Source organism: Apostichopus japonicus, chromosome 1 (assembly GCF_037975245.1).
Source record: "Apostichopus japonicus isolate 1M-3 chromosome 1, ASM3797524v1, whole genome shotgun sequence".
Taxonomy (NCBI): domain Eukaryota; kingdom Metazoa; phylum Echinodermata; class Holothuroidea; order Aspidochirotida; family Stichopodidae; genus Apostichopus; species Apostichopus japonicus.
Window position 1 is genome coordinate 20,629,414 of NC_092561.1, and position 25,561 is coordinate 20,654,974.

The 25,561-nt window shown below is 37.8% G+C and overlaps 2 protein-coding genes across 2 annotated transcripts in view; both read right to left on the minus strand.

Annotated features, from left to right (window-relative positions):
• Window positions 1–1,709: 1,709 nt before the first annotated feature.
• Window positions 1,710–18,853, minus strand: LOC139971062 (methylosome protein WDR77-like). The gene is made up of 8 exons (XM_071977238.1): window positions 18,672–18,853; window positions 15,289–15,474; window positions 12,408–12,549; window positions 10,611–10,731; window positions 9,893–10,019; window positions 8,800–8,911; window positions 4,871–4,945; window positions 1,710–3,198 (listed from the first exon to the last, which is right to left on the minus strand). Exons 1-8 carry the CDS (start codon window positions 18,739–18,741, stop codon window positions 3,060–3,062), a joined length of 972 nt encoding a protein of 323 aa, XP_071833339.1. The 5' UTR covers window positions 18,742–18,853; the 3' UTR covers window positions 1,710–3,059.
• A 1,042-nt stretch (window positions 18,854–19,895) lies between these two features.
• The window catches only part of LOC139971075 (uncharacterized), a 30,652-nt gene continuing 24,986 nt past the window's right edge, over window positions 19,896–25,561 (minus strand). The window contains exons 5-6 of the mRNA XM_071977254.1: window positions 24,289–24,418; window positions 19,896–23,586 (exon numbers count right to left, since the gene is read on the minus strand). Coding sequence (XP_071833355.1) covers window positions 22,679–23,586; window positions 24,289–24,418 — 1,038 coding nt within the window. The 3' untranslated portion in view covers window positions 19,896–22,678. The remainder of the gene's footprint in view (window positions 23,587–24,288; window positions 24,419–25,561) is intronic.

Here is a 25,561-nt window from a genome sequence, read left to right on the forward strand (position 1 = left end):
CTTCTATTATTGTGTAATATATTTTGAATGTGGAAACAAATAAATGAAATGAAATGAAAAATAATTGACCCTGGATACTTTTTGTTACACTCTGAGCATCTAAGCTCAGGTCCCAGAGCGTAATGGTATCATGTTGACTTATTTGTAGGGAGTACAAGGGCGTAGGAACCGGGGGGCTGGGGGCGCCAGCCACCCAGTGATAAATATGGAGGGCGGAAGTATCATTCCGCCCCCCCCCCCCCCCGCTTCGCAAGTCAAAAAACCCCTTTTTCATTTCCAAATGAGAAAAAAAATCTCATTTGGAGGGCCAAATTGCATCTAAGGCCAGGTGAAAATGCAAAATTATATACAAAATGGAGTGGGTGGGTTGAAGTGTGCTATATTGCACCAAAATGTATCTGGGGCCACCTGGAAATGCAAAAAGTTCCAAAGGGGAGGGGGACACCCCCTTCCCTTAGACCCCTCCCCCAGGCCGGCCATCAGTCTTCAGCCCCCCCCCCCCACTCAAAAGTACCTTCCTACGCCACTGAGGGAGTAAGATTTCCAAATGCCAAAAATACGTGCAAAACTGGGGGGGGGGGGTTAGGGTTAGGGGTTGGGGGGTGTTAAAAGCTCCAAAAAAAAATCATCAGCACATACCTGGAGTGGATTCAAACTCATGAAATATGTAACTCTGCTTCGCTGCAAAAAGTCTAGGTTGCCAGCTGTATCGTTGCTAGTAATATTTGAAGGTGCGTCAATTATGGAGCCTTTACTAATACTATACTAGTAGTAGTACTACAATTCATCATGTTTAGGCCTAGGCTACACTGACCGACTCAATGATCTTAGTGCTTATGTAGGCAACTTGCTCAGTATCTTGAAAGGGTCCATAGCTAGCAGTATATTCATGTTATCTCATGTGTTACAACAACAAGAAAAATAGATTATAGGCTAGGCCAGTATCATCCATTATAATATAAGTAGGCCTACAAAGTGCAGTATGACTAAACATTAGCAGCACGTGTATTAGGCCTACCCACTGCATTGTGTATGTTAGGCTAGTGAAATAAGTGTGGGATAATAAAAGGATGAGCTTAAAGCAATTTTATACATATACACCTAACACACACATATGCAGACCTCCACCAAACAAGCCCGTATAAAACATATATCAACAGTTTTATTACCCAAATCAAAGATGATACTTACCTGGATTCACAGGTCCAATTCCAAACTTCTTAACTGTTACGTCATGTCTGGATGCCTGTGCAGTCATGTGTAGGCTACGCTTAATAGATGGCGCTAGACCTTTCCTTGTATTACATAAGTACCTATTTCACACAGTTTGTTTCAAACACTTATGACAGTGTCATACTACAATGAGTTTCTGTATCAACATGTGTGGGACAGTGACCAGCAGGGTCCCACAAGTGGTGATGATGAGCCAGTCCTAAAAAGGTATACAATGCTAGTATGGGTGTGTGTGTGCGCGTATGTGACACTTGTTTGGGTCATACCTGCTGTGCAGATGTATTATATATAGTGAGAAGGTGCACTCTTTTGTTTTTGTGCAGGCCTTATGAATATTAATGAGGTTATGGGGTCAAACCTAACAGCTACAGACATAATGGTATTAATAACTTCACATCCCCTGAAGCATAGTTGGAACCCTATCCAAACCGAGGTCAAAACAACCAAGGAAAAATGAAAGAAAAACAAACATAGAATTCAATGCAGTTTTGAGGCTTTTTTTCTTTGAGTAATTTTTGAAAGTCACTTGAAAATAATAAAAATAAATAAACACAAGAAACAGTTTTCCATACGGCGAAGACATCAGAATAATGTAGTTATGTTATTTTAACGCACAACATCCCACTGTTACTTCTGTATGTAAGATGTTTTTTATTTTATAAAAAAGATTCATGACTTTCTACACCAAATTGACTGCTGCTTATTAATGTACCTCATAATATATAAAAAGAACATTGTTTGTAGTTATTTTAAAGTCCTTGCAGTGCTGATATCAACTCATCGATAGAAGTGTTTGATAAATGTTTAAAATAAACTTTACAATATGTGAACATGATATGAAACAAATCACAGATGTACATCATGCCCATGCCATTTAGTAGCAGTAATCTTGTGTTCCCACTTCTCAACTATGCTTCGTTGAACATATCAAGCATAACGTACATTACATACAGCAAACGTTGCAGTGATCCAGAAGATTTCACAGTAACAATTTAAAAGTTCACATAGTTCATTAGCAACCTTTCTACTCGTTGTAATTAATTTTTGATAGATCAAATTAGTTGGCACATTTAACATTAAAGTCAGTTTGATCTACAACAAACTTTATACTTCAATTTTCACAAAGTATCAAGATTACAGCTCTCGTTTGCATTTTGATGTTAATTTCAGCCACTTTAAAACGACAAACCTTGTCATTCTATATTTAAAATACATCCATGAACTATTAATTACACGGAAGTTCTTCGGCAAATTTCAAAACGTTCCGCTTTCTGGTGGAGGTGACAGGAGGGGGACGGGAAGGGGATGGGGATTTGGATACATCCAATTTGAAGATTCGTAGATTTTGGTAGCAAAGGTAAAGTGTGGATCAAAGGAAGATCACTCTTATTTTCTCCGACTGCGGAATGTGGGCGACTTTCATGTATAGAGCATCCATAGAATGCTGAATGCTGAAAACATTCGAAACATAATAACTTTTTACCACTTTGGAAATTGTTTTTTGGGAATATTAGCAATTCACAATGCCAACTGAGATCATGGCTGTCCAAAATGTCACCTCCACAAAATGTCACCCGCCACAAGTATAAAGTTGATTCATACAAAGTTTCTCAACATGAACAAAAGCCAACTGCTGTTTAGCCTCATGTAACAAGCAAAAACCATATATAAGCACTTTACGATGACATGCTTACCCCAAACTAAAAGTTGCTGGGGTGTTTCTTGAAAAATGCTTTATAAGAGTAACACTTAATGCTGCATCGGACAGACAAAAACCATGACGACGGGAGGAACAGAACTGCTCCTAGCTCTTTGCACCGGCATCATCAAGAGTTGTCACTATCTGAGGCAAGCTTCACGTCGTGCGTGATGACTTGTCGATCCCATCCACATGTTAAGAGTCTGTTGCTCAATGTATCCCATGATACACCCTGGACAAAATCATTATGACTGTAGCTGCGATAGCTGTAGGTAACAAAATCAAATTTTCTATTTAAAACCGTACAGAAAAGCTAACCTGTAATGACAGTCTAATCCAATGAGTGCATCACACAGAAAATAATTCAACAATCAATGCCTTGAAGTTTAATAATATTTTTGATTGATCGTATTAATTTCTATTTGATTGTAAGATCCAAACATGAATCATGTCATGAGTCAGCACTGATATTTATGAAAGAGTCTTACTTCTCTCATTAACAATCTGGAACTTCTTTAAGAAGGGTTGCCACTTCTTTACAAAGAACAAATGCTCTCTCTTTTCCAAGGCAAAATTAACAAACTTTAATTGCCGTATTTCTCAGAACTTGTCTGTACGTTCCGTTTGTGCAAATGTTAAGGATGGAAAAATGGTACTTGGAAGTAACAAGTCATTTAGGAAACTGTTGATAGTTTAACTGTCTTTTATCACTTTCCAAACCCTGAAACTTGATTTTGAACTTCGTAGGGTTGCCACGACTGTGGAAAACCTGGTCGTCTGTACAATGAGGTTGGGTTTTTCAATAGGATTAGTACATCATGGAAGACACTACCAAGTGTTTCTATTTTCAACAGTCTGGTTGGCCTTTGAACAGCTCGAGCATAGCTTTCATAGCTTGACATTAAATTTAGTCTACTCCCTGCAGCCATTAATATCATTCCCAATACTCATATCTTTCAGTAAATCTTGTATCAATCTTTGATTAGATTGCCTGTTAAACCAAACAATGAATCTTCTCTATTCCCTGAAGACATTGCACATTGTGTGAAAAATCATTTCTCAACTCGACAGTCCCTACCCTGTTATGCGGTGGATAGTCCGGCAGGGTGCTGAACAATACGGCTGATCAAGATTTTGCTAGTTCTAATTGGCGCTGGGCACAGTCGGGAAGGCTGAACATGAAGCATTTTCCGGACAAGCAGTCGACAGTGTGCTGTTGTTCACTACTAAAACTACTCAGTTTGAAATATTGTAACCAATGGCAGGGAAATAAATTTTCATGGGACCTGAACAGGCTTCGGTCTTTAAACAGTCTTTAGGTGATCAATCAGTGCAGGGGGCACTGCTTTATGTGCTTTGTTATTCTCGACATTGAAAGACTAGGTCACAACAGTCAAATTGAGTGGGTGCCTGAGTGGTAGGCGTTTAACTTTCAACAGAGCTAGGAGCAAATAAGCTTTTCCTGCTTCCTTGATACAGTTCATCAGAATATGAAATTGAAAGGTGTTCATTAGACAGTTTCCAAAACACATGAAAGAAGTTGGACCATTGGTATATTCAACTGCGTTTGCCACCCAATGTCACCTTACACCATATCTCTTATTCCCAGCATTAATTAAGAAAACAATAAACGACTGAATGAGTCATGATTCTACATAAACAGGAAATGTTGAAAAAATGTTGACCGTGTGACATTTCCTTCATAATCATCACTAATATTTTCGCACGTCTCCTTAGTTTTTAAAATAAACACAACGACAGATCCACTGCAGGTTTTCCTTTGCTTATCTCACAATTACTTTGCAACTTAAATAAACACATTGAGGTGCTTATTCAAATCCTCACAACTGAAAGTTGCAGTGGAATAACCTTTCCTGTAAATGCAAAGTAAATGCAAATCATGCTGGTCAACCAAACACAAAAAAATCTGTTACTTACATTTGTTTAAGCTGAGGTTGCAGTTCTGTAACACACGCTGTGCAATCTTCTGATACAGATGCTAACCATAAGGGACTGAAAAACACAGAAGGAATAAACAGACTTACGTCAGTTATAACAAGAAAACATGCATAGAAATGTGAGACACACAGGATGGGAGTCAGAATTGATACTGTGTCAGGCACAGGGGACACTAACATGTGCGACTTACCAGAATCAATTCATTATTTTAAGCTGCTCATCTTGGCAGTCTGCTGTAAACCTTCAAAATTAGTTACTCTTGAAAATCCTCAAACTGCCTGGTTTGGGTATTTACAAGCAATGGTAGTACTGTACTTTACTATTCTACCTTGCCAAGCCTAATAACTGGTAATACTTTAGCACTGCGCCACCTTGAGCCCTTCCCAGTCATCGCCCTCCTTTCCCACCTTTCTCAAATGTGTAATCATACAAACTCCAAAATATTTAACATTTCTCACCACTATCACAATAGTTGTTTAAAATCCAGACAAAGCCAGTATTTTCACACTTATATACGCTTATGTATAGTCAGTGGCTTCCGCAGATTTTCAAAATGTCTGGGAAATGTGGGTGGGGGTGGAGACCGGGGTTTCAAACTTCCCTTAAAAGTTTATCCTTCAACTGAGATAGATGGGGGTATGAACTAATATGAAAAGGTCATAGGTGGGTAAAGGAAGTGTGGCTCTGGTATTGTTGAAGCCAACTTACATTAGGGGGTCCTCCCTACCCCTTTTCAACCCCCCCCCCGCCTTGCACCCCAAAGAAATACAAATGTTAAGGAACTATTTACTGTAGACTATTTTCTACTGACTGGCGATGGCACTAGGGGTCACAGCCCCCAGCCCCTTCTGTGTGTGCAACTGAACCTAGACCCTACCACAATTTCATAGCTAATGTGTACAGCCTAGCCTGGCTAGTGTACAAGCAGCATGGCTGACATGGTTATGGTTGGTAGCGGTTCGTTACTTTGTGCTGGACTAAAGGAGAAACTTCATGCAGAACATTTCTCAGCTGCTCTTAGTTCTTATTACTACTTTCCCTTTTTAAAAGTCATCGGGTAAATCCAATGCTACTTTTTATCAATACGTCTACTGTGCGCTGGTGGTGTTCAAGTCACGTATCTAGGTAATTCGATGAGGCTATCCTATATGAACACTTCCTACCTGGAACTATTTAGGTCAAGTAAGTAATTCAACACTAACCTATATGAGTATCTTGATTGTGAGAACTCTACAGTAGTAGAATTCAGGTCAAAGTACAGTACAGTATGTAAGTAATATAATGCTGAATACTTAAATATGGATACTTATACTGTGAATGTGTACTATTCAGGCCAATTAGTTTAGAACTGTCAGTTAGCAGTGTACAGTTCATATCGCCATACAATGTTTGCAGTACATCAACTTCTGGAATTGTTCAGGTCACTTCTAGTGTATTGTACACCGTTCATTTCATCTTACTCTTTTCATCAGGGAAAGCCACTATGTTAATACCGTACTGTGAGCTAGTAACGTTCATAAAGGCTACAGTATAGGAAAATGTCCGCTGTGACTTACAGTAGTGCTGTTCATTTCACACTATCTCCATACATCGTTTGCAGCACATCAACTTATTATTATTTATTTGAGAACAAAGCTACTCTGTGAAAAATACTCAACACGAGCTTGTCATGGTTAGCTGGTCACATCTAGTATAACACATGCATTACAATAGTTCTGATCTTAAGCTACTATGTGAATACCCTAACTGTGAGCTAGTAGTTTTTAATGCTACATGACTTTCTGAATTGAAAGAGATTCCAAATTTTCGTTGAAATGTTGAATTGGAAATCCCCTGAAGGGTTGCTTGTAATCCATAAGCCCTTGCGGGTTTTTCCCACATTCGTGGTCGCTGAAGCGTTGTAAAATATAACTGCTGATTATTATTATCATTACTAATGTTATTACAGTATAGAACAAGAGCATCAATGATGCAGTATCTCAATACTAGAAGTTCTAATTTCGATTCCTAGTTTCTTATCTTTGCTCTGTCTCTACAATTATCAATATCAATATATATAATATTTTTGGTCATATAGTTTGACGTCAATGACAACAGTCAAATAAGAAGAGGCGAACAACTCGACCATATTCTTGATGCCCACCTTGAGAAAGGTAGGCCTATCGACCTACTGTACGTTACTGTAGACTGTAGTGGTGACTACCATCAAAACTGTGTACACTTCCAAGTATCAAAACAACCCACGTTTTTCCTTCTCAATAATTTTGACATGAAGATTTCGTGGATTTATGACTTGGAAAAAATAATGTACAAGTAGATTACAAGTTTTTAATTGAAAGTGATGGGTGGCCTCCTCCTCTCCTTATAGCCACCCCAGTTCCTCTACATTTTAAACATACTTCTTATAACCTTAACATACTTCTTATAACCTTATAGTTATACATCTTATATCCTTATAAATAAAACATAACCTTATTTAATTTTTATAGTCTTATAAAAGTTGTGATGCTATGGCTGGCTCCTCTTTTATACATACTCCAGTGAAAATAAAATGTGATAGATTATAATTTTTGTTCTTAATTCTTTTTCTTTTTTTTTGGGGGGGGGGTTAAAGAAATATACCAAACAAGCTGTTAATTCATAATGATGCTTCATTCTAGAAATGCACAATATACACTCTATTCCAAACTTTGTTGTTTATACCATTCACATTTGTTAAATTTATGGAGTCACAGTTAAAATATAAGTTGGAACTTAAGTTAAAATTAAAACACACTGTAAGGCAATCGAACAAACTTACTGCACCCTGCCCCAAAACTGCCTGAACACCACCAGTACAATGCTAATGTGGCCATTACTAAATGAAAGTCTAATATAGGATGCACTACTGTAGGCCTAGCCTAAACTTGTAAACACAACAATGTGTATACGTAATTATACAAAAATACCTGATGGGCAATCAAACAAACTTATCATGACTCTTGCTCTGAAAAACTACCTGAACAACAGTACAATCCTTAAATTGATATTACTAAAACCATGGAGCTACAAACAGACGAAGTCCTAATATAAATTAAATGTAGTACGACAATGTGTATGAAATTAGTGTGCAATACACTACCAGTACCAGCAGCATATCTCACAACAGTATAGATATTGGTCGCGAGGGTGGCCATTTTCGTATATCTAACATGTAGCTGCCATGAGTCCTAACCAATCTGCTACAAACCAGAATTGGAGGCGGGGCTTGAGTCATTGCCAATCTGCTACAAACCAGACTTGGAGGCGGGGCTTGAGTCATTGCCAATCTGCTACAAACCAAACTTGGAGGCGGGGCTTAATTATCAAAAACAGGGAAACAAACAAGTTTTGTAGCGTGTGCAAAAAAGCCTTGGTTCAATGGTTTTTCAGAGGGATTTGGCCAAATTTGGACATAAATCGGTGAAAAAGTCATGGAATGAGATACAATTCTGGAATAAAAAATAGTAACTTTTGTTGGCCTATATGATATATGCTTGCTCTGGAAATTTCAGAGAAAAAGAACTTTGTATGAAGACGCTGAAAAATTTTTAAGAGAAGAGAGAGTCCCACTTACTGTTACAATATCTCTATACATGTAATGTATTGAGATAAAAACTTCTAATGTGACCTAGTACTATTCATGTCATACAGACATTGAGTGTTTGCTCAATGTAACTTCCTTCTTACTGGAGAACAATGCTACTCTATGAATATTCAACATGAGCTGGTAGTGGTTAGCCAGTCACCTCTAGTGCAGTACAGTACATCTACTCTAGGAGTACCCCTACTGTGATAGCTAATTGATCTTCAATGTGTACTGTGACCTATCAAGTACTATTCAAGTCAAAGCTAGATACAATGTTTCTTCAAATAAATCTCAAACTTACTTTTTATTTGAAAATGCTACTCTATGAATACTTCTACTGTGAGGTTTAGACAAGCTGACTGTATTCAGATCACCTCTGGTATCTTGCAGCATCAAATTACCAACTTGATCACCTGTGAGAAAAGATAAGAGAATTTATTTTCCTATGTTTGCTTGCATCACAGATGACAGAAAGAGAGATGACACCAGTGATCCTTTGCGGCAACCTGGATCCTTGACGAATTAACATCTCACATTTGAATCCAGGGTGGTATTATTAAAATAAAGTATTGTTATTTGTGGAGAACTCCTGGATCCTTGACTAATTAACATCCCATATTTGAATCCAGGGTGGTATTATTAAACAAAGTATTGTTATTTGTGGAGAATTCTACCAAATGCAAGCTACTGAGTGATAGTAATCACTGTGCTGCATTTCTGTGAATATCTAACACACAGAGATTTAAGATGTAATTGCTAATGGATACACTAATTACAGCTGAATACACAATTCTCCCCTGCAGGAAATGATCATCGATTAATAGTATGTTATCTTTATCATCACATACAGTGTGGTGCAACATTCCTTTGACAGATGCAGGGTAACATTAACAATTATGAACTTTTCATTCCTAGTATAATATGATCTAGAAAAACAGAATCAAACATGGAAACAAATCCAACAACTTGATCCCACATCAACAGCACTTTGACCAAATTGTCTGATACTCACCAGAAGCTAATACATGAGTCTGTCCAGGTTGCACAGGTGGGTTATGTGTCTCATTTGTCAAACCTACCTGTCTCCCCACATCAACAGCACTCCCAGCCATTGTAATTACAGTTATTGTGAGAAGGCAGGCAAGTTGAAATAAATTAATCAAAAAACAGTGGCTATCTTTCAACCAAATTGTCTGATACTCACCAGAAGCAAATACATGAGTTTACCCAGGTGGCACAGGTGGGTAATGTGTCACATTTGTCAAACTTACCTGTCTCCCCACATAAACAGCACTCCAGCCAGTACAGTACAGTTATTGTGAGAAGGCAGGCAAGTTGAAATAAATTAATAAATAAACAGTGGCTATCCTTTGACCAAAATGTATGATACTCACCAGAAGCAAATACATGAGTTTCTCCAGGTTTCCAGGTGACACAGGTGGGTAGTGATGACCCAGGTACCCTGGCCAGTTTCCTTGCTGGGTAAGATTTCCTTGTGTCCCATAATAAAATACTACCATCCTGTTAAAAAACAAAGCACAATCTTGTAAGAACAGGGCTGATTTATGACTGTAGTTAAGCTACAGTGCCTTGATCTAAAGACTTGAGTTCAAAATACATTTACAGAAGTTAACTACTTCTTGTTTTTTGCCAAACAAACACATAGCAAACAGCTGAATACATGTCCACTGTGAATTCTCTTCACCAAAATCCCACAGAACACAAACAATAAATCGTGTTGGAAAGGTTTTGACACTTAAGTCACAATAGATAGTACAGGTGCCATCACAAGGACCATTCCAATTTCTTAACAGATATCAATCCTCTTCCTTTGACCGCCTCTACACAAAATGTCAATGTGGGTGGCTACACCAGCCATAATCCGGGTACTGCCAGCCAAATCAAACAATTTCTTAGCAAGACTCTTCGCCATCACTTTAGCAAAATACTACTCGCTACATACAGTACAGTAAGGTGGGGTACAGTAGGCTTAGGGATTACTTTTGAATCAAACAAAGTTACTTTAGCAATACCTCCTCACAGATAGACGGCTATACGGATATTTTATTACATTCTTTTTTCTTTTCACTCCTTGATAGATTTGCTGCTTACCTGCGAACATGAGAGGAAAACGTCTAACTCATTGGGACTGCAAGCAACACATGTGACCTTAGAGGTGTGGCCTTTGAATGTTGATATAGAACTCTGCTGGCTTAAATCCCAAATTTTCACCCTGAAAAGGATTAAAAAAAAGAGAGAGATGTTTTCAAGTAGGAAATACAAGTTACTCTTGAGTTACGGTAGTATACCAAACGGGGTCATTATACTGACCACAAGCTTTGCTAATGTAATGTAATGTAAATAAAATCTTATATAGCGCACTACGCGCGATGCATCTGTGCATCTTGTTAAAGGTCCAAACATTTACAACATCAGCATTTATTATATCAACTCACTTCATGTTCATGCAGCTAGAGGATATCAAGTCTGGAGACTTTCTCCAGAAAAATTAATTTCTTTAATTTATATAATATGTAAGCAAATTTGAGATTTTGTCTATTGCCTTAATACTTAATCCTTAACTTAAAACTTAACCTGCCTGAACCCAATCATTTCTGAAAAACTTAGCTACATATTACGAAATGCCATAGTTTTAGCTTTCATGTGATACCCTACATGTGATGTTCAACGTTTTTTTAATTTTTGTTTCATAATGAAAGGTTTTCCAGTTGCCCTAAATTTTTTTAATTTTTTTAAATTTTTTAGTTTTAGCTTTCATGTGATACCCTACATGTGATGTTCAACGTTTTTTTAATTTTTGTTTCATAATGAAAGGTTTTCCAGCTGCCCTAAATTTGTTTGTGATGACTAAATATCTGAGTAAGATCTTGTTCCGTTTGAGAGATATGGTGGTTCAAAGGTCATGTCACCTTCTTAATCTGTGATGTCATTCTGCCAAATGGAGGTGAAACATTTGACCTTTGCTTTGGTTGTCTTTTCATAATTTAAGGTCAGCAATACACAAGTGCTGAACATGATACCAATAGCAATGTAGCATCACAATCAAAACTTCAATGGTTTAGGATATATTGCTAAATAGGCATTTGCAAAACTCATCTCTAATATGGGAAACAAAATAATGTGAGGATTCAAGACAATTCTAATTTCATTCATTTTGGCTGAGGTCAAATGGCTCTATGATGTAATGTTGAGACTCTGTTGAGCTCTGTTTGCGACAAAACAAGAAACTGTGATAGCTGTCACATGGAGTACAAGTTTTGTCAGCGGTGTCACGGATGTCACGGATGTTGTTTATTGCTAGCATCTCTACGACACTAGCAAATTGGGCAACTTGTGATATAAGTGCAAAGATGTATGGCAGTTTTTGTTAACAGTAACCACATATTATTTTGTATTAAGGGATCTGTCAGAGCCTTCAAAAGTGCAATATACAAAATTTGAGCAGTAAATCTTTTCCAATCTTGGCCAATGGGTGATGGGTTAGTGTTGGCCTTCCCCTTGAACCTTAAAGGCATTGAAGACTCGCCCCAAACCAGGTGCTGCGCTCTGAAAAAGTTAACTTACCGTTGCTTGCAAGTGAAGTTTACTTCTTGTCGCTGCAAAATGCAGACAGTAATTAAAACCTTGTTATCTTTAGCTGGACCTGAGATGTCCATCGCTGTATTGTTTGTACACTGTGCTGTGGGTAATGACCGCAGCTTTATGTACTGACTGTACACTAGTGTCTAATTACTGACGGTAGCAAGCTGTGTGTGTATTTTCTTGGATCGTTGGTGGCGTCTTACACTTCTGTTACACCTCATTCGAAACTAGGTCAGATTACCGGCATGAGACGTTTTTTTGTGCGCGAGTCTTCACACCCTTTAAATATTAGATTGACACACTTACAGACAGTCTGCTGATCCACTGACAACCCTGGTTCTGTTGGAATTAATGCTGATGGAATGAACAATGTTGTTATGCTCATAGAGGTAAAATAAGTTCCGGAATGCACTCCTGCTGTTTATGAGTTGCCAGACCTCAATAGCACCTGGGGGATATAGAGGGAAACATCAGAATTAATGTTACTTGCGTTAAAATACATCACAGCCAATAAAACCCCATACGACAATTCCCAGCGCATGGAATCAATATTGCTCAATTACAGAAGGGATGATATTTGCAGAGATGGGTAAGAAAAAAGAAAAATTTATAATCTGATACACTGAGAAAAAAAATGATTTTTGATTGTTACATTTTGACCAAATGTTCACCACATTTTACAGAAGGGTCACATATTGTGCTACTGTAGGTAAACACTCCTCCCCATGTCCTTCTCAACTACATACCTGTCACATTGAGACTTTACATCTAAGTAAGTGTGAAATGTTTGTGTCCCAACGCAATGCATACACTATCTCTGTATATATAGTAAAATGGGGTAAAAAAAAACTGTTTCCTTAAAGTTTAACATAAAACTCGTTAGGTAGATGCTTAGGTAGATATTTTAGCATTGTCAGTTGACAAATGGGAATACCTTCCTAAATAGCCATAATAAAAATTTCAATCACAATGAGTAAAGGAGAAATTCCAGAAAAGGGGTTGGGTTTTATTACCCCGGCTGTTAGTCATTTTTGGGGTAAAAAAAAACCCTGCTGGGGTAAAAAAAGTCCACACTGTTAAAACAACATACTACCAAAGAAAATGTGCAAAACCACCAGAAATATTTTCAGCACACTTTAGAAAAGCTTTATTTGGGCATTTTCAATCGAGTTCTGCATGAATTAACCTATTGCCAAACGATAAACTCCGGGAAGCACACCCCACCTTCCGACACTAAGCAAGATTCTATCAAGACTGTTTAATACCCCCTAAAACATTATTGACCATGTTTTAAGAGTTTTATTCTACTGTATATATTAGTATCACATCCAGCTGTGGGGTTGGGACTTAGGGTAGAGATTAATTTAGGACTCTAAAAATAACAAGATAACCATATATATACAGCAGACATATATTGTGTTAGGCTGTAACACTAGGCTAACATAGCAATAACTTAGGTTAAGAACAGGCAACAGTTAGTTATAAAAATTGTAAATTATTATATTGGTAGAAATTAGAGGAGCAAAGATGTACTCCCTGTGTCAATCATATAGCAATTCTAACACGCTGTGATAAATATAAACCATTTTGGGAGGAAATTAGGACTGGTCTTTTTTTACCCCAAACGGACACTAAACCCTGGGGTAATAAAAAAAACCACGTCATTCAAGAAAAATCATGTCAGATCGTGCGGGTAATTACATTACTGATTCATGTAGGTACACCTCTTGTTATCATAACCAAGAAACAAAAACCTCTATATCAGTTCTAATATTTTGCGGGATAAAGTTAAAGGACAGTGTTCAGAACTTAAATATTTGCTATTTTTAGAGTACAGGTATGGGAAAAATCGACACTAAAAGTATCGGTACGCCGATGGAAAAGAACAGTAACAATCAATAAAGTATGTCAGAATTGACTTGGGCACCATGGTTTTCACATACACCATACAAATATGTGTTTCTATTTCTCACAACTTGTAGTGGGGGTGGGTTATTTTTTTACCCCAACTACCCTGTGGTTTTTTTTTACCCCGTCTTACTATAGTACTGTAATTTGTTTACACAAATGATGATAGTGTCTCACAAGAAACAGAATTCAGAGTATTCAAACTAACATATTGTACCTCAGTGAGTCCATTATATAGCGGGTTAAAAACTAGCAGCTATAGTGTTAGTTCTAAGTACTGTATGGGTCATTCCGTGTCAAATCACGGATGGCTGTTGCTGCACCCTCTCCAAAAATTCCCAAACTTTTTGTATGATTGGACCACCATGAAATAAGCATATTCTGAAAATTTCAGTTGCATTGCTTTACAATTGGCAAATTAATCACACTTTGAAATTTCGCAATTTGTCGCCACCATGACATTTTGGCATTTTCTTAACTTTTGAGGTCTCATTTCTTAGCAATTACACATTCTACAACCTTACTATTACATATGCCTATGGAGTCTATCCCATCACTCAAAATAGCACATTTTTTAGTGAAATGTACAAAAATTAAATATTTTGACACTTTTAAGTTGACCTAACTCCACAAGACAATATTTTGGTAGCCTAATTTTTTATATTCCTGTTCTATGGGTTAGACTCTATAGGCATCTGTAATAGAAAGGTAGTAGAATGTGTAATTTCTGAGAAATAAGACCTCAAAAGTCAAGAAAATGCCAAAATGTCATGGTGGCGACAAATTGCGGAATTTCAAAGAATTTTAAATCGGCCAATTGTAAAGCAATGCAACTGAAATTTTCAGAATATGCTTATTTTATGGTGGTCCACTCATACAATAAATTTGGGAATTTTTCAAAGATGTCGAACTACAACATACCCCAAAATTTGGTGATTTGATATGGAATGACCCGTATGGATATGGCATATATAGCAATATAATGATAATAATTAGATTTATATAGCGCAGACTTATCCGCCAATAACGGTGCTCAAATGTGCATCACAATATTACCCTGGTCAACGATAACCTGTCTAACATAGAGACAATCCCTCCACATGGCAGCAGCTAAACAGCGCCCAGCTGACAGTTAACAGTATCTCACAGCTGGTCCACATTTATACACCTGGGTGGAGAGAGGCAATGGAGTTAAAGTACCTTGCCCACTTAGGACAGATAAATGATAATTAGTGTGTAACGACACTGCTAATATCAATCTATATTCAAACTAACGTACCTGTATCTGAGCCCACCGCAATTCTGCTCTCATCTATCCACTGCACTTCTGTTATGCCGGCCTTGGTCTGCACGCCAGCGCTGCATTTATCGACATCAGGGGCATTGGCAGGATCCTCGTAGAACCAGAGAGATCCAGCCCAGGTCCTACCAGTAAGACCAGATGCTCCTAGGATGATGGATCCATCTGTGAAAATGATAATCAATGAAAATTATTCAAAAAGCAATAATCCAGAACTTAGGCATATATGTACTGTAGGTACAGTAGTCAAACAATCAAGGTAGATTTCTGAAGTTCTCTCTTGAAGTAATTACAACCACTAAAATGAGGATGCCACTCATATAAATATGAATTTGGGTTTCTTGTAAAGGAGGACTCCCTTTTATACCAATCTTTGTATGCTGCAAGAATAAGAACCATTAACAGTAATGATGAGACAGCAACATTTTGCAGAACTTCTGATAGCCGGCAGGATACAGTAGTGTTTGACAAACACAAAGATACAGTACTTATGGCTAGAACAGAATCTCAACCAGTATCCTAACGATCAAAAACTTGCCCTGTGCTCTACTGTTTAGGTAAGTAGGGCTACATTTAACAAAGTGTAATGGAATTCATTGCATGTGATCAATGTTGTGAAGCTTCACATTCTGTGCTCAATCTGACACAGTGAAGGCAAAAACATGCTTGATAAAGTTAACCAAAATTCAATGACTTTCTCATGCTTTGCTTGACATCCACAGAGTGGTGTCTTATAAGTAAAAAACTTCCCTATTCCTCTTCATGTTGACATAACTTGGTCAGTAGTTACACTGTAAACGCATATTAATCAGGGTGGCATTTCCAGGATTACAGTGTTTATTGGTGGTTCTATGCTGCAAGGATATGCCCAAGTATAAAACACCTCAACCAGAAGCAAATATTTGTTCAAGGTAAAAATGAAATGCCAAAAAGAATGACTTCAAGTCTCATTATTCATAACTTGTTCAACTTGATGCTTTTCATGTGAATTTCAGACCATGTAACATAATCAATGGTCTGGGTTCCTCTATCAGCAAGCTGTTAATGATTTAATGTTTTTGGTTGTTCAAAGCAGTTACTTAGGTTCAAGCTGTCTTTACGAACAGGATGCTACAGGGATAAAATAGAAATTATGCTACCCCTTTTAAATTTAAAGATGAATTCCAGCGACTGCCCCTGAACTTAGTAGCATCTGGTCACCAGTACTAGCCTATTGCAGTAATACTAGTACTAGTAATACTATCAAGTGATATTAGTATTATTATTCAACCTAGGCCTACTGACACTAGTGTTAATACTGGCTAGGCTAGTTTGACAACTATCTGATCTTTAGTCTAGCCTATGCCTATTTCAAGTAATTTGGTAGGAACAATGGACAAACTCCTGATATTTGCAGGTTACTATCTTGGGGGCCGTGTCATTCTGCCATTGGTACATTCTGCCATAGAAAATGTACTCTTTCTGCCATAAAAAAGTGCCACTCCGCCTAGTTACCCCAATGGCAGTGAAGTACTTTTGTATGGCAGAAAGAGCACATTATTGTGGGTGCACTGTAGGCCTATAATATGTAGTGTATATTGCTTCGCTTCACACTGCCTTTAGGCCCACAAAATCGGTCATTGAAATCGACAATCAGAATCGGTCTTATGAATAAACAATCAACCTAAAATAATTCAATTTATTCAGCTGAACATTACAGGCTATATTTGAAGACAGTGTAGTGACTCAAGATTACGAACTTACAATTACACTAATCAACATATTAAGGCCACGAGAATGAAAGTTATAGATTTGCGTCCACCGCCCGCATGCCTGAAAAGCTACCGCACGAAAATTTTCATTATTTCCAAAAATTTCATTATTACAAAAAACTTTATTATAAAAAAAAAAAAAAACTTTCCAAATCGCACACAGCGGAAAGACGATCTATTTATCACGTAAATGCAGCTATGAAAACAGTATCATCGCTTTGCCAGTGTCGCGGTGTCATCGGGGTCACAGGTCAAATCGCTCCAACCGCACATCGGATTCTCGCAATGTCTCCACGCGCACGTGTGCGTTGATATCATGCATTGTTCTCGTGGAACGAAACGTAAGAAATCCGTTCAATCTTTTATACTTACCTATAGTTTCAAGACTCGAATTGTTGAAATAAAAGGGCTAAACTATAACAAAGTTTATTGACATTGCATACGATATACAAATATTGATGGATGGCATGATCAGAATGTGAAATTTTACGATTCACTGGTCGATGTTCGGCGATGTTTTTGATCGTCTCCAGTGTAATGCTAAAGCATAGGATAACAAGCAGTCGTTCTAGGCCTAGCCTACGTACGTACGTACTGTTCCAGGTCAATGCACTGTAGTGACCAAGTCATGTAGGCTATCATTGTCACTGTGTACATCATGTTGCAGACAGGAGCCCGGTATTTTAACATTTTTTTAAATTCTATGCATCCCCATCCAGCTAGCCTAGTACTAGTAGCAGTTGTGTTTCAAAGCCAGGGTTTTATTCTCCCCTACTGTGATAGCAAACATGGCATTTTGAAGTCGTTTATATACCACTTGCGTGAATGGTTTATGTAGATAGCTACGCATGCGCAGTTGTAAATAATGAATAATGAATAATGAAAAAAAGCCTCATGTGTTTTCAAAAAAGTCCGGACACAAATCTATAACTTTCATTCTCGTGGCCTAAGTCTGTGTACATTTGTACCCCAATCTTGGCTTAACTACAATTCAGTCTATCCAGCAAACCATCATATTTGAAGACGATTTACCTAGGTACAATTATAGAATACAGGGCCATTCATTAACTCTTCCCAGCATCCGGATGCGCGGTGTGTCTGTACTGTACATGTCCGTACATGTATGACGCCTTCTAAAATTCCAGTTACTCCTTTACCTATCCTTCCAAGTGAAATACCGATACATCCCTGTGTAAAAACCATGTCTAAAATGTGCCTTTCTGCCATAGCTTTTGAGCCTTTCTGCCATGGCGGACAGTTTCGAAACTAGGCTACAGTATGGCGGAAAGGTATGGCTGTAGGCCTATGGCGAGAACGACACTGGAACCTACAACTTACCATAGCTGTAATTAGCTATGGATTTTACCAAAAAAGGTCTAGGCCAACGGTGCCGCAAGAAAGGCCTAGGCTAGATTATTGTCTACATTTGTCCAATTCTGTGCAGTTCCCACAACAGCATATGCTTGGCAAGTGGACATAGCCTAGGCCTTACGTTACTAAACGTCAATAGGCCGGCCTATCACAATACAACTTAAAAGCGATAGGCGAGACATGGTGATCGATAACTACTGTACGAAGGGATATCTTCATGAAATTACTATCCAATATTACCTCGATTGTGTTGAATGGACTCAATGTAATTTTCCATAGACGTAGGAATTATATTGTTATCCGCCGTCATCTCGAAGAGAAGGAGAAGACACGCAAGAGTAAAATTATTTGTGGAACTTAGTTGTTCTCTCTGAAATTGCACGTGCGGTTTTGATGTGCTACAAACTAGGCAAGATGTAATGTTGAATATTCAAACTTCTTATTGCACATAACATTATATGTTGGCACCACAGAGCGTCGACATATCTATTGAAGCAGGAAGTTTCAGGTTTGTGATTTGCTTGCTATCCAGATGAAAAATGGTTTCCTTGTTTATGTATGTATATATGTATTTTAGATCCTCCTGCAAGCAAAATCTCGCGAAGAAGCCACCATAAGCGTATCAAATCCGCAAGCTGACCGAAGCCAGTCTCTTACATTCATATTTCAGGTCCATGATTATGAATTGTCAATGTCAACAACTCTGTAACTGGACGACATACATTAATCTTGGAGTGACTCGAACCGGGGACCTTATGAATGGAAGGCACCGGCGTTACCACTGAGCTAACCCTCCACTTGTGTCCACCTTGTAGTCACAGATTTAGTTCGAAGGGTTCCTATTCTGAAAATAGGCGGTACGGTGGGGGGGGGGGATGCAGCTCCCAATCAAATAGTTTTGTGAAAATTCGGGCAATATGCTGAGAATTTTTCGGGCACCAACTGAAAGAAAAGTAAATTGCAATGTCTTTTTCGATGGTTAAACTTATATTGTTATTATCATTATTATTGTAACGACGTCCCCAAACATTATTATTAATATGAAAGGGAAATAACACGGCAACTAATTGTATGTTATTGGCATGCGATGTAATAACCGATGCATGCCTATATGATATGTACATCAACTTGTTAAACGCGAAAAATGTTGGTTATATTTTCGGGCAAGTCGTTACAGTCCCCCCCCCCTTCTCCCCATCAATGTGGGCTCATACACCTCTGCCTATACAGGGTGTCATCATCAATTGATTCGTAAATTTGGGGGAAACTCGCCACTTTTATGAATACCGATTAATTATACAAGCTGATTAATAGATCGATCAATAACTAATATGCGTAGGAGCCTTTACCTAGTGGGTAAAGGGGAAATGGGGCAGCACTAGAATTATTTAGTTGAGGCACCAAGGTATTTTCGTATGATAAATCTTACCGCCTCGAGGTGGGATGTTTACGAGAAGGTTGTGAGATATTACGGAACCATTGGAGATAATTCTAGTTGAACTTTGGTCGTTAGATTGGAATGGATCCGTCATTGGGGGATAGAAGCCTTACTGACAGTCAACTCTGCTGCCAAACAAAGACAATGTTGTATATTACATTAAAATGTATTTCATTTTTTTTTCAAATATGGTCGTGTACTATCGACTTATACTCTGCAACAAAGATATTATTGACTTCGAGACAAGCTGGAAACTTTACAGGAATCCGAGGGTTGAGATGTTTTCTAGGCTTTGTACGGACAAAATGCTCATTTTTAATTTGTATTGCAATTGACTATGAATGAGGTTCTGTAACTTGAACTAACTACAGTAATGTTGAGCCTGTCAACATCACTTCTCTTTATTTTCCCTTTCCATGGTCCATTAACAAAAGAGCATAGGAGATATTACAAAACCGCTCATTCATAGTAAAACCACCGCATATGACTTAACCGCTTCTTTTTTATATGTTTCAGAGGATCATAATCTAAGCATTCTAATGAAATTTGCATTCAATTACAATGTACCGTTTGTGAGATATTGACAGTTGAAGTTATCTGATATTCTACCAAAAGTGAACTTTAAGCAAACAGGTGTGATATCATAGTTGCGCACTGACAAATAATGTTTTGTTTTTTCTTTATTTATTTTTCAGTCTATTGATTTGACCTTAGATTCGATATAGGGTTACTAGTTTGTCTAAAGAGGATGTGAAGTTATATAAAATATCAATACCTTTGGTACATTCACATAATGGATGCATCCAATCGTGGAATATAAAATTGGACGTTAATTTTAAAGAAAAACAACACATTATTTTTCAGTGTGCAACAGTGACGTCACACCTGTTTGCTCCAAGTTCAAGTTTGGTACGAAAGGTGGCATCTTTAACTGCCACTGTCTCAAAAACAGTACATAGGAATTGAATCCAAGTTTCACTCGAATGCTTAGAATATGTTCCTCTTTAACATATAAAACCTGGACTATTCTTTAAACCATTATATATGGCGGCCGTTTGTACCATATTTATGTAGTTGAAGTTGCAGTAACATGCGAGGAAACTTGATCAGTTACCATTGCGGAAACGTAGGTTGCCGTTGCGGAATAAATCCGTTGTCGAATTTCATTCCGTTGTCCAGTTTCGTCCCCTTCAGATAATTTGCTGTATAGCCCTGGCAACGGTCAATAGGATAACACCAAATTGTTATGTTAACTTCTTTCTTTTATATATTTCTACCCCATCCAGGACTATATAGTTCCTTAAACTCTTCTTTTTCGAGTTGGGCAACCATAATATTATTCTTGATGTGAGAATCTTCAATAAGGTCGATAAAAACACAGACTGACTTTATAAATTAGTATGTTACATGACTTACTTCTATGTCTTATTCACTATCATTTCAATACACAAAGTATATTATCACTTTATATTACCATCGTGTCACTAGACATGTCAAGAGTCTTAAAAACCATACATTGCATGACATACGATACTCAAAGAAGACAGAAAAACATACTGTCATTATTTTGATGCCATATTTCAAATCACAGAAGTAACCTAAATGCTAACAGCGGTGTACTTTAAAATTGACTAAGTAAACTTGTCAAGTAGAATAAAAGAACAATTCAATTGTTCCCGTTAGTACCGAGAATTCCAGATCGGACTAATGTGGTTATGACAGTACCAGCTAGAAGACTCAACGCATGCAATGAGACAGACGTGCATACGTAACTATGTTTTCGTTGAGATAAGAGATGTCATTGAAAAAGAACAACTTTGGATATATAGACTAATATAAACATAAAAATTGCAATTTGTACAAAGCGAAATGTATTAACATCTATTCACTAAATTTAACATGTAAGAGATCAAGATCAACAAGAGATCAGTTACAAAGCCATCGGATCAGTATATTACGCATGTTCTATAGGATTAGCAACAGTATATTGGTCAGTCAATCTGAAGTTTTAGCTTCGAATAGTATGGTACGACTACAGACAATATACTAGGCCGAGGTCATTCCTACTGGAAACGGAAAGAATTCGAATGGATGACATTTTCTCCCTGACTGCCCCTCTTCTTGCCTCAAGTCTCCTTATAAATCCATATGATTTTTTATTTCATCGGCTGCCTTCATCATTAGCTGTCTTCTGCACAGTGATCGTAGATCCTGTTTCGGAATAACTTCTTATTTTGCGTTGCAACATCAGCATCTGAAGGAACTTTCATGGAATCTCTCATTTTTTCTCCACACTTTTCTGTCTTTTTCCTTCTCTTGTTTATTCCCTACCCTCTTCCCTTAATCCCCTCCTTGTCCCTCTACAGTTTATTTTCTCCCTCTCCTCTTACCCCCATTGGTTCTTTTTTCTCTCCATCCCTTGTCTACTAACCTCCTACATATTTCTCTTTGGTGTTCACCCTGCTCTTGAACCTGTCTTTATTCTGTGTCTGCATTTGTCCCTTCTGTTACTGTAACTTGTCATTTACAGCTTCTGAAGAAGATCCTTCTGGGATCGAAACGTCAGGCTGTTACTTTTACACATAAATCCATATGAGTTACAACAGGACATACTTCGAGGTTGGCGTCCCCACTCTCAACAAAGTGTCCATCTCTGACCCTTTTTTACTCCTCATTCTACTTTGACTGCTAAAAACATTAAATTATCGAAATCACTGGCTCCATATTTAAAACAGTTGAGAGAGAGAAGCCCCATCAGAAATGTAGAAAGAAGAAATATGCCAATTAGTTTACCATTTCGGCAGGTGTTCTATTTAACGGTACTCTTCCTTGACTTGTCGACAACTGCATATACCACAGATACATCTAAGTCAACATCAGCTGCCTTCTGCACAGCGATCGTAGATCCTGGCTTGGAATAATTATCATTCAACTTTTCATTTTGCGTTGTAACATCAGCATCTGAAGGAACTTTCGTGGAATCTCGCTTGTCTTCCATGGCGACATCATATTCTACGGATTCATCTAATGTTGCGTTTGTCGATGCTTCGGCTGTTTTTGTAACTGGTTTGTTTTCATTCATGTGAACGTCGCGTTTGCCCTGATCCACTTCGGAGTACATGGGTTCCTCCTGTGAGCCAGCAGCCACAATCCGTGAAGTCATTCCACACGCTTCATCAGATACATCGATGCCATCTTTTGGAATCCTCGACGACTTCATGCGTCTTTTAGTCAATGCAAGTGCTTTAAAGTTACGACATAGGCAACAATACCAACAACCAAAGACAAGCATTAGCAAAAGTAATATAGCAATTACGATAAGTGGAATCACGAATGGGGAGTAAATCAAAGCTGCGTTTAATATTTCTCCTGTCGTGACGGAGTTAAGATACATTTCACCAGTAGAACTCCTTGGTTCTTCCGGATCTCTGGGTGTAAAGTTTTCAGTTGTTCTTGCTTGTAAAGTCGGAGTTATACTATGACTAGCAGTATCTTTTGGTTTGTTGGTTATAGAGCGTGGGAGGTCCGTCTGCTGCTTGTCAATCCCATCTGTCTTCAGATTGTGAGTGGTAAAATGAGTCGTCATTTGTGGAGTGGTTTGTGCGATTGCCTCTTCGACATTCAAAGTCATGGTAACTCCACACTGGTCTTCCACCAGGCAACGTATCCTACAGAGATGATGATAGATCGTCGCATTGAAGCTGAATGGTGAAGTGCCTAATACAGGGAAACAAGTTAGTCAAGTTATCAAATAGACATCATCACATTCATCATCGTCAACCTTCATGGTTATGTTCATCCTTATCATCATTGTCATCTACATCGTCATCGCCATCGTAGTCATCGTCATTTTCGTTGTTTTATCAATTAAATAAAGTATGCCTAACATTGCCAGATGCTTACAATAAAATCGAACAGCTGTAAGTATTAGTCAATATATTTTGAATTTGTTTTTACACTCCTGAAGAGTTATAGAAGATGGGAGCTGTAAGACATTGGAAGGTTTGAGTTGGTTCAGGGGGCAGGTACATTACTTAGGTATGTTATCGAGGACGTGAAAGTAGACATCACGGAAATTGTCTTTAGAATTCATTAATACAAAAAGCAATAAAAAAATAAGAAATCAAACACTTAGCCCAATATAAATAAAATATGGTGATAAATCAAGTTCATGATATACATACGGTTACGAACAACAGAGGATAAACGGTATAGCTGTCTTAGGCCGGGATGGGTATGAAGTTAGTATACACTCTAATTCACTGACGGTGTTACGTGGCAATTAACAGTGTTATCCTAGATGTTTGTAATTTGATTAATAACATGAACAAAAATATTGAATTAAGAGTCACCATATGGCTTCGCGAGTAAATGCCGTAATTGGGACAACTAAAGTGTCTTTGAATAATGAACACTTACTTAAAAGATTAAGATCAGAACAGTTGGTAGTCAGTGCTGCACTTTCTTGACATTGGACTGTCACCATCTCCCCTTCCTTAAGACTGATATCGAAAGTTGAATTCTTCGCAGCACGAGTGCTGTTATACATCTGTAGAAAATGAAATGCATTTAAGGCTATGAACAAACGTTGTTGAGCATCATTTAAAAAGAAAAGGACATTGTAGGGTTTATATAATGATGATATTCATGAATTCCTGGCAAATATTGTTGCAACGTTCGCTATCGGTAACTACTATTGGGCATATACTGTAACCTATAGCGCAGGGGTTCCCTAGCTGGGGTGCATGAGCCCCGGGGTGCGTGAGTCCATCCCAGGGGTTCGTGAGACGTTTCTGAAAGTCAATTCTAGAGTACTTTTTGTTTTTTGTTGGACTAAAATCTGATTTTTCATATAATTTAGTAATGTACAAAAGTCGTACCTATCGGCAAATTCTTTTCATGTTCCATATACGCATATGTTGCCATAGTACTACCGCACAGTGCATGTGATAAATAACGTTATAAAATAAAGTTTTGAAACAGATACAAGCTGCATGACTTTGGTGAAGTTGGTGTACGCATGACAGTACGTCAAGTTTCCAAATAAATATTGGTTCATCTCTTGTTTTGTGTTTTCATTACCATATTACACTTTGTACTTGATCTTTTAAGAAGCACTGTTTTGCGTATTATAGACTAAATAATGACTCAGATCGTGTCTCGAAAGGTTGGGGGTTCGTGGACAACTCTGACATCCTCAGGGGGTTCTTGGTGGGATAAAGTTAGGGAAACCCTGCTAAAGCTCTATGCGTTGGATGGCGATAAAAGGATAAAGTGAAGGTAGTATATAGTTTTAGATCCTAGTGGCCGTTCTCCTTCGTCTTTCCAACATATCACCGATTATAAAATCAGTTAGTTTTGCGGGACGTTTAAAGGGTCCCGAATGCATGGACTTTATCCCAACAATGGATCATAAAAAAAGGAAATCGAAATAATTTAGAATATCCTGTGGAATTTTCACCTGTAAATAATGTCAGGATTTCCTAAATGCAAAACAAAATGACGTTTCGCTAAGGACAATTTCACACATGGAGCTTTCCCAGTCACTCCCTATGCATTTAATTTGAGTCTGTAACCTTCTCTTGCAAAACAATTAAACAAAATTTCATCTTTCTTTGTTTTCTACATAGTGGGAAACAAAATGAGGTATTGTGACCATAGGGATTTTATACCGTAATAAGACATACTATGA